Source organism: Hibiscus syriacus, unplaced genomic scaffold (genome assembly GCF_006381635.1).
Source record: "Hibiscus syriacus cultivar Baekdansim isolate YM2019G1 unplaced genomic scaffold, ASM638163v2 tig00005582_pilon, whole genome shotgun sequence".
Classification (NCBI taxonomy): domain Eukaryota; kingdom Viridiplantae; phylum Streptophyta; class Magnoliopsida; order Malvales; family Malvaceae; genus Hibiscus; species Hibiscus syriacus.
Genome location: NW_024062062.1, coordinates 333,878 through 344,366, shown reverse-complemented (window position 1 = coordinate 344,366; position 10,489 = coordinate 333,878). Strand labels below are relative to the sequence as shown.

The following is a 10,489-nucleotide window of genomic DNA, read 5'->3' as shown; positions in this document are numbered from 1 at the left end:
TTGCTTACATATGCAATTAGATCTGTTTGTATTCGATTTTTTTTGGATGAGTATTTAACGTTTGACATGTATGATCTTTAAATGAACTTAAGTGGCTAATTTTATATATATCTAATTTACGTTTATGATTATAAACATTAGTTGTAATTTTAAATATATTTTTTTATGAAATTAGTGCATTCTGTTTACATTAAAAAAACTAAAATCATATAATTTTAGTTTGATTATTATGATTTTGAAGTTTTTCTTATAATTGAGAGAGGGAATGATTTAAATCTTAGATATTAGTTTACTTTTACATATATTGATATTATTATGATTGGATTTATTTATTTGTTTATTAATTAGAAGAGAGAATAAAATGTATATCTAATATTTAGTATCAATCAACACTTGATTTTAACCCCTCCAAGGGAAGTTGAAGATATGCTAAAATCTGATATATCGGTCCGCTAGGCTGACTTTGTAACCCCATTTCTCAACCAAAAAATCAAGACTTGATTTTAATGAAAATTTACTATTATTATATCATGGATTCAGTTAAAATGATTGACTTTATCATCCAAGTGTAAAAAGATAACATTATAGTTGAATTTGGTATTTTACTATTGGGAGAAGTCTCACATGTGGCAGTCTTAATATACAGTTAAGGAAAGATGCTACTGATTTTATTAATATTTTTTAACAAATCCGATAAAAAATTACTTAAAACATTATTATTTCTATCGGTTTTGTTATTATTGGGCGCTTTACCTGTTTTGTTAACATATCTGGTAAAGCGTTACCTAAAACATTATTTTTTTACCGGTTTTGTTATTATTGTTCACTTTACCAAAAATGTTAAAAAAAATTAATGTTTTAGGTAATTTTTTATAGGATTTGTTAAAAAAATAATAACAAAACTAGTATCGTCTTTCCTTAACCGTATATTAAGGCTGCTGCTCGGTAGAACTTCTCATTTTATTGGTGATAGCATGTGAACTAATGTTCCATCTTAATTTCATTCACATTTATCCAAAATATCAACCAACTCTTTTTATTTTTTCTTTCACCAAACACATGATTGGATTAAAATGTAACCCTATTAAATGACCTCAATATTAAAATAAAAAATTATTTTTTAATATTTTAGATTTGAACAATTACTTCTGTAATATGTCTATATTATCAATTGATTAAAAAATTAATAAATAATATCTTATAATCACTTTAAATTATTTTAAAAAGATTAATTAAGAAAAGATAAGGAAGAATACACCCACAATATGACCATTTAATCTATTTTTTATTATTGGGAGTTAAAGAGAAAATAATTATTAAATGTAGTAAATTATTTTAATGTAACGATATTTATAGCTAGGGATGGCAAACGGGCGGGTCGGGTGCGGATACTCCCTCTCCCATCCCCATACCAACCTAATATTTTTCAATCCACCACCCGCCCACCACCCATGATGGGTACAAATTTTCAAATCCACACCTGTCCACGCGGGTACATTTTCAAATCCATCCCCACACCCACTACCCACTAGCGACATACCCATCTAGACCCGTCTGACAGCAAACTAATGGGATGTTGGAGTTGGTTCCCAGACAGTTCGTGATGGGGTAGCAGCGCATGCTTCAATTTGTCAGAGGAGTAGCTCTACGAATGTTATGGAGACAGATTGTAGGGAGCATGTAGTCGCAAAGCTGGATTGTTGTGTTGCTTTCGATGTTAATGCTCATAGTGTGCCTAATATGGGTTTTGAGGGGCTAAAGAACATGAAAACTGATGTTTTTTATGTTAATGCTTATAGTACGGCTAATTTATGTTTGGATGGGCAACATGGGCTAAAGAACATGGAAAGTGTGGTTAGTGGAATTATGGGTTTAATCAAAGAGCCGAATATTTCCCTAATTAAAGACCAGATTAAAGACTAAATATCCTTAATATTTGGATAAATTATATGTTATATATTATACAATATTAAAATTTATAAATTAGTCTCTAAAATTACACCTAAATTCATAATGATCCAAAATTTAATAGATATTTAGCTGGGTGGGCGGATGCGGGGCAGGCGGATGTGGGGCGGGTAATGTCTCAAACCCATTACCCGCCCACCACCCCACGACGGGTACCACTTTATAAATCCACACCCGCCCACTACCCGCTAAAATTATACCCATCCCCGCTCCAATTGGAGCGGATGCGGTACGAAATCCACAAAACTATACCCGTTTGCCATCCCTATTTATAGCTAAGAGACATATTGAATCGGTAGGTAAAAAAGGTCAACCATAATAATTGCAAAACGCTGCGGATAAACGGCCGACCTAATCGAATTAAAATGGCAGCAGAGAATCCCTAATCGCACTCAATCATCAAGTTTAAATATGATTTAGTTTGGATTAACCCTAATTAAAATAACCCAGTTGCCTTTTGTTGTTAAATTTCCAATTTTAATATATATTATTATCTGAAATTGAATAAAAAGGGTAAATTACCTATTTGGTATCCCATCTATTCTCCTGTTTTTGTTATTTTTAGGGTAAACTACATGTTTAGTACCCTAACTATCACATTTATTCTGTTTTGGTAACTTAATTATTTTCATTTCAAAATCACACCTAACGTTTAGTTTTAGTTTCATTTTGATCACCGCTGTTAAAAAATTAACAATGATGCTGACGTATCATCAAAACTTACACAATATATCAAATTGATCATAATTTAAAATAATTCAATAAATCACTAATATTTAAAAATAATTGTTAAATGAATAACAAATTATTAAAAAAGTCAAACCTAACAACAATAAGAAACTAAAATATAAAAATATAACATTAGACATAATTTTAAAAAATAATAATTGAATAGTTAAAATAAAAACGAGAGAATAGATAAAGTCGTTTACCCAAATAAAAATCTAAATCTCCTATTTAGTAGCGCATTGACCCTTGGTGGTATATAGGGATGGCAAACGGGTACAGTTTCGTGGATTTCGCACCGCACCCCGCTTCAATTGGGGCGGGGATGGGTATAATTTTAGCGGGTAGTGGGCGGGTGTGGATTTAGAAAGTGATACCCGTCGCGGGTAGTGGGCGGGTAATGGGTTTGAGTCATTACCCGCCCCGCATCCATCCGCCCCGCATCCGCCCGTCTAGCTAAATATCCATTAAATTTTGGACCATTATGAATTTAGGTATAATTTTAGAGACTAATTTATAAATTGTAATATTGTATAAGATATAACATGTAATTTAACCAAATATTGTTATTGGGAATATTGTTTGTGCCACAAAAAGTATTTGATATCAATGAGTTGATTGTACCTGTCAAAACTTATTCTGGAATTGTGAATTGTGAATTAGCAAGATATCATATGTTTGGTGTAGATAAACTTATTCTAGAATTTTACCTGTCAAACCTCTTCGTTGAGTATGAACCATTATATACACTCAAAGCTGAAAAGATTTCCAGAGGGTCTCAAGCATAGCACGAATGTATTTTATTGACCGCACCTGTGAAATTGATGAAGATATTAATAATTTCATCAAATTTATGACTCTGGTTGGAATGGCTGTAAATATAAATTCATCTTTACATATCATTGCTTTTCATAAAAGTCAAAACCCGAAACCTCTTCCGTAAAAAAAGTTTGTTTTTATGCGGATCTAGACGGGTACGTCGCTAGTGGGTAGTGGATGTGGGGATGGATTTGAGAATGTACCCGCGTGGGCGGGTGTGGATTTAAATTTTTTTACCCATCATGGGTGGTGGACGGGTGGTGGATTGAAAAATATTAGGTGGGTATGGGGATGGGGGAGGGGTATCCGCACCCGACCCGCCCGTTTGCCATCCCTAGTGGTATATTTTCTAACTTAATGACCTCAAATTTTGATTAACCCCAAATAAGAAAGAATTAATTATATTTAAAGCTTCTTCTCCTTCCTCCTCACGCACGATTATAGTATTTCAAAGGCAACCGCGATGCCTTTTTGCTTTTACGAGGAACGCCACCATCACCATTTTTCTGCAATTTTTAGCTCGCTTTCCACTGTTGAAAACAGAACAAAAGTAAAATTTCACACTCCGAAAAGGAAAATAAAAAGGGTAACCCTTTTTTTTAAACTTATTTTCATTCTCTGAAACTTCATAATCTGGGAATCACCATTTTCGTTTGTGGACTTTACTGTTACTTTTACTTTTAATCCGGTATTGAGTTTTTTGGGTAATTTTGTGGGTTTTTGTTTTTATTTGCAATTATTACTTTAGTTGGGAAGCCTTAGTTTTCCATGTTCTTCTTCGTTACACGTTGATCGAATTATATTGTCTTCTTCATGATTGAGAATTATTAGCAATGGCATTGACTACTCTTGATTCTAAATACCACAAATTTGTATTATAAAAGATCCCTCTGTTCCATTGGCCGGCAGCTTAGCGGGAACTGCGTGTGTCTACGTCATTTAGCTTCACTTTCAGATTACAACCTTACCTCTGGGATTCTCGCTTTGTTCCTTTCACAGTTCATTTTCCATGAAAACAAACAATAAGATTTCTCATTTCCCAAACACCTTTCACTTTCCATTTGTGTTCATCATTGAGTTTTCAATCTTTCAAATCCTTCCCCCTTTCTTCTTCCCCTTTCATCTCTTTAACCAAGTACATGGAAGTACCAAATTATAAGGCCAGTCTTTTCCCAGATGTATTACCAGTCCTAAAATTTTTACACAATTTTCCACCATGTATTCTTCTCTGTAAAGAAGCTTAAAACCCAAGACTTTTTTTTTAAAATATTATATTGGGAGTTGAGTTTTCTTTTCCTTTTTTAAAACTATTTTTCTTCTCCATTTTTCTGTCTCCATTTCCCCTACAACTAGTTTATTTTATATTCCCGTTGAATTTGTTCACTTAGTTAAAACTCTAAACCTTAAGTTTTCCCTCAAAATATTCATAACTTAATCTCCCAAATCTTTTTCTTTTCAACTGTCAATGATAATCTGAGTTGCCACCGGATTTTGTTTTTTCCTTCAACACTTTATTTAATTTACAATAATATTTATAATTTTCCCCGCCATTATAATATCAGTCAACTTGTTATCGATCCTGATTTTAAACTTCCATTGCTCAGGCAGTTAAGCAACGAAAAATATATATGGGAAAAGTCTCCAAGGTATGCACCTGAACGATTCATCGTTCGTCGGATTTTCTTATGAGCGGAATGCTTAATTTCTGAATCTCTTTTTTTTTTGGCTGTTGCAGTTTTCGTGGCCTAAAGTAATCGTCCGAAAATGGCTGAATATACCGAGTGGAGCAGACGAGTTTCACTCCGATTACGCCATCAACGGTAAAAAAAATTACAAATCCCACCGTGAATATGTCTCGTTTCCGATCAAATTTCATTAGCAGATTTCGTTTTGGATTCGAAGGAAGAATTTTTGTTTTTGGCTTTTTTACAGGCAAGATTGATGAAAGAAGAAAGAGTTGCTCCGACGAGGATTACTACGCGTTTGTACCGGAAGATTTCTCAGGTAGATTTTACGATGCTCCACCGGCACTGTTTTAATTTTCCGTACTGATCTGCAAGCTTTTCTCTTTCATTCTTTCTTTTTTGTTGAATTTCCTGCAGCCGTCAGTTGTACGGCTACGATCAAAGAACTGGTCATGATTTAGGTAGAAATTTGATGATCCGTATATAATTTTCCTCGCCACGTGACGGTCTATATTTGACTTTCACTGTATCACTTTCTAATAACACTTGGATTTACTTAATTATGAATTTATGATTATCTTGTTAACTGTGAGTTTTTGGTTTCTAATAGAAGGCTGGTTGATGGAAGCCGCCGGAGGGATTAAGCCGACGTTAGTCTCGCCGGAGACTATGCCTGTCACTGATTCAATCAACCTCAGGTGATGTTATAAAAACTCGGTTTAGTTATTGTTTGAATCTGTGCAGTTAACTAGGATTATTTGAGTCGAGTCATAGATTTAATTAGCTGTCCGTTATCGAAATAGCGACCGTTATACAGTAGTAACGGTGTCGTTTGAAACTATTATTATAAGGCCGCGATACTTGTAATGACCGTAATAACATCTGTTATATTCGCAATAGCGATAAAACGACCACAACCGCAATTTAAATCTTTGATTTGAGTTGAAGTGTTAATTTTTGTCAAAAATTGTGTTTTATTAAGGTTTTTGGTTTTGACTTGGGGTTTATCTTGTTTTTCTGGGTTTCCAGGATGTTTGTGGGGACATGGAATGTGGGAGGGAAATCGCCTCACCATGGTTTGAACTTAAGAGATTGGTTAATGTCACCTGCTCCTGCCGATATCTATGTTCTTGGGTAAATTCTTGCTCTTTTCTCTACATCATGATCGAACTAATCCGAATTGATTCGTTATGCCATTTTTATGCATCGAGTGTGCGATATTAATTACGATGTTTGTGATGTTTCAAGAATTGATTGGCTCAAACTGGATTTGTTCTGCCGCTAGGTTCCAGGAAATCGTTCCTCTAAATGCTGGCAACGTTCTTGGAGCCGAGGACAACAGCCCCGCCGCACAGTGGCTTTCCCTTATTCGTCAAGCTTTGAATACCAACCGAAGTGACCTAGAACTTGCTCAATGTTACAATGTTATGAGCCCGTCCTCACATCAGCTTGAGCAGCAAGTAACCGTGAAGCCAAGGATCAGCTGTTCGGATTTTCTTTCGATGGAAGACGAAATCATGAAAGATGATTTCGAAAGATCAATGAACTTGAATTCTAGTTTAAGCGAAGAAGGCTTACCTAGCCTCACTTGCATGTCCAGCAGTCCAAATCAGCGGCGCTTCTGCCTAGCTGCTAGCAAGCAAATGGTTGGTCTTTTCTTGTGCGTGTGGGTTCGAGCTGATCTTTACCAGCATATTAGCAACCTGAAAGTCTCGTGCGTTGGCCGTGGCATCATGGGATATCTCGGAAACAAGGTCAGCGATTGCATCGATTCCACACCCCAGTCGAAAAGAAATCAGCATTTATCACAGTTAAATTGCAATTGTATTAAGTTTTGCATCTTTTAATGTTTATAATAGGGTTCAATATCCATTAGTATGACATTGCACCAAACAACGTTCTGCTTCGTTTGCACCCACTTGACTTCCGGAGAGAAAGAAGGCGACGAGATCCGAAGGAATTCGGATGTTGCTGAAATCTTAAAGAGAACAAGGTTCTCTCATACACTTAGAGGTCGCAAACAGCCACTTCCTCCGCATACCATTCTCGACCATGAGTAAGATATATTCTACAATCTTTATGGTATCTGTAAATTTTCACACTTTTCTGTTAAGCCTCTAAAGGTTCAATTGTTTCGTATTTGTTCAGTAAGATTATCTGGTTAGGAGATTTGAACTATCGGCTTGCCGCCGGTTACGCTGATACATTCAAACTACTGAAGAAGAATGATTGGCAAGCACTTCTCGAGAAGGATCAGGTGAGAGCCTAACCTAAACAAACAAAGAAAATAGATAGTTGACATTTGTTAGATCTAACATGTGTTATTTCCCTCATTGCTGAGCAGTTAAGATTAGAACAAAGGGCCGGTCGGGTGTTCAAAGGATGGGAAGAAGGCACAATATACTTCGCTCCGACATACAAATATATAGCCGACTCCGACGACTACGTCATGCAAACATCGAACTGCAAAGAGAAACGGCGGATTCCTGCCTGGTAAGATTTCAAGATTCTTGTTCCTTTCACCACCGGTTTTGATTAATTTTTAGTAATTAAATACATGAAACAAAGATTAAATTAATCCCAAGTTGTGCATTAGTTAAGGTTGCTTGTTGGGAACATGTAGTTGCCTTCATCATCCTTTGAAAACAATAATAATGCTGACTTTTTTATTTGGTTAGATATATATATATATCATGTTTATCAAAATCGGATCGGACCGGTCGGTTCAACCGGTTGAACCGTGAACCATTGGCCTGTCCAGTCCGATTACCTCACAAAACCAGGCTGGCAATGAACCGACTGAAAACCGAGATGAACCGGCTAAAAACCGGCAAAACCGGTTTGAAACGTCGGTTCACTTTTTTTAATTTTTTTAAAAAAAATTAAACCAAACGATGTCGTTTGTTCAACGAGCCAAGTCAAATTCGAGTATTGCTGAGCTCGATTCGAACTCGAAAACTTTAAAAGTAAGCTCAACTCGACTCAAAAACTCACGAGCTAAAAATTATCAAGTTCAACTCGAACTCGAAATATAATATTAAAACTTGAACTCGAAAAGGCTCGAACTCAAAAAAAATTTAGAAGTTCAATTGAAGCCTAAAATTTGAGCTCAATTGAAGCAAAAGAATAGTTCGCTGTGTGCTCACCAAAAGGCTCCATGATTTTGAATATCAAATTACCTCTATTATTTATGGAAGTAAGTTGGATGTTCTTCTATGTTTCTTAGCCATGTGAGATTGTTTTTTTCAAAAGAAAATTAAACCAAATGACATCATTTGTTATGATTTTTTAAGCCCCAATTTTATTTTCCTGATTATAGTTATATAATTATATTTATTATTTAATATGTTTTACCTTAAATATTATGTTGTAGTTGATTTGAATCATTTTGTTTCACTTGATTTTATGGTTTTTAATTTATATATGTTATGACTTGTGATATTTTTATACCTTTTAATATTGTAAACTTAAAAAAAGTGTTACATATATATTAATATTGCTTTGAATATTATGTAAAATTTAAAAAAAATTATATAAAATCCGGTTCAACCGCGATTGAACCCGATTGAACCAGTGAATCAGTACCTTTACCGGTTCAATATCAGGTCCGGTTTTAAAAAGATTGATATATATAATTCCATGGTATATATTACTATTGTTCTGCCTCTACTTTTGGCAGTTTTCATTTTTTCGGTCTAATTGCATTTTTAGTCCTATTGTGTTGGGATTTAAGATTTATGGGAAAATAATTGCAGGTGCGATAGGGTACTATGGAAAGGCGAAGGAATTAAGCAAATGTGGTACTCAAGGGGCGAATTGAGGTTCTCGGATCACAGACCGGTTTATTCGCTCTTCTCGGTCCAAGTGAATTCAGCCAGCTATCCCATCTCGACCGCAAGATCCTGCCCACCGACGTTATCGAAATTAACAGCTTGTGTGGCCAAAGTTCAAGCAGAAGAACTTCTACTAATTCCCAGGGCACAAAGCTGCTTAAACACAACTCCCAGGTTATGAAAACCACCCCAAAATTCCATGTCCAAAAAATGCGCCACAAAGCTGACACCATTCTTGTCCGCGGCATTCTTTAAGATGGCTTGCTTGCTCGGTTTATGATGACGTTCATGATGGAATATATAGCATGGCCTGCTATTTGGAGGAGCATGTCTTGGTGGATGAATCATAATAGAATATGTACATACTTAAAAAACTTGCATGACATGCTGAAATTTTTGTCGAAAAGGCAATGATCTCGTTGGAATCTGGAACTACGTTCAGACGTAGAAGCAGTGCCGCCCTGGGGTTCGAGTTTTGATTAGAGCAAGCACTGTTTAGAAACTGCAAATGCTGTATTATTGATTATTGGTGAATTTATTATCATATGGATTTTTGGGTAGAGTTATTTTTTCCCTCAGTTTTGTCTGCAATTTAACCGTGGATTAGCATGTTAAATTGATTGCTTTGGACGCATTCCTCTTTCGGCCTTAAGTGTGATGGTCACTGTCTTGGATCCAAATGTATCTAATAAATGTTAACGACAGACGGGCCATGAATCATATGACCGAACCAGCACATTTGTTCAATAGTGACAATAGGTTGGCAAGACTAAATGGTGAAATACAGCCCAAAACACAGAATTGACGAGCTGGTACACCCTCTCCTCCCATTTCTAATCAGATATTTCATGGATGCCTTAGAATCCTTGCTTTTAAGTTTACCCCAAAGTACCATCATGAGATATATAACCCCCAGGAACATTTGTTCAGCTAGGATGAAAGAGTCATTATCATGCTTCCCCTGTACTCATAGAACGTTAAAGTTGATCATCTGTTGCTCTTGATTCCCCTCTTCCCGTTATTTTTCTCCCTTTAGTCTGCATGCAATTTTTGGTTTGGATTGAAGTTCTGTGTTGATTGGTTTTCCATAATCTTATTACAAAGAGATATATAGGACTAAAATCTGAATGCTTCTGTAGCTTTCATAGCTCAGTTGGTTAGATCACCTGTTTAGTAAGCAGGAGGCCTTGAGTTCAACTCTCAATGAAAACAACTAAATTTGTTTTCTGTTCACCACCTTGGCCTAGATTAGTATGTAAATGAATGGAATGTTCAGTCAATCGTTTATACGGGAATTTTTTTATTTAATTAAATCAACATAAATAATAATTTGTTGGTTTATATTCAGCTCAATCTCTATAACCATTTAAAATATTAAGATCCAATCATTAATATTTTAAAACCCAAATAATTTTAAACTCAAAACAATTAAAGAAAATATAAACCATACTGTCGGAA

General features: G+C 35.3%; 1 protein-coding gene and 1 non-coding gene across 2 annotated transcripts; both read left to right on the top strand.

Annotated features, from left to right (window-relative positions):
• The first annotated feature begins 5,061 nt into the window (after window positions 1-5,061).
• On the top strand, window positions 5,062-9,534 carry LOC120199825 (type I inositol polyphosphate 5-phosphatase 8-like). The gene is made up of 10 exons (XM_039200822.1): window positions 5,062-5,159; window positions 5,249-5,333; window positions 5,446-5,517; window positions 5,809-5,896; window positions 6,228-6,332; window positions 6,484-6,952; window positions 7,058-7,254; window positions 7,347-7,455; window positions 7,543-7,691; window positions 8,954-9,534. The coding sequence occupies exons 1-10, from the start codon at window positions 5,142-5,144 to the stop codon at window positions 9,210-9,212; spliced, it is 1,551 nt and encodes a 516-aa protein (XP_039056753.1). The 5' UTR covers window positions 5,062-5,141; the 3' UTR covers window positions 9,213-9,534.
• Window positions 9,535-10,169: 635 nt separating this feature from the next.
• TRNAT-AGU lies at window positions 10,170-10,243 on the top strand. The gene has a single exon. It is a non-coding gene; the product is annotated as a tRNA-Thr (tRNA).
• Window positions 10,244-10,489: the final 246 nt, after the last annotated feature.

What these genes read in the sequence shown, in the direction of transcription:
- LOC120199825 (XM_039200822.1), top strand. An exon ending in CTCCGATTACGCCATCAACG is followed by an intron (nt 5,334 to 5,445) that starts GTAAAAAAAATT and finishes GCTTTTTTACAG; the next exon opens with GCAAGATTGATGAAAGAAGA. An exon ending in GCCGATATCTATGTTCTTGG is followed by an intron (nt 6,333 to 6,483) that starts GTAAATTCTTGC and finishes TTCTGCCGCTAG; the next exon opens with GTTCCAGGAAATCGTTCCTC.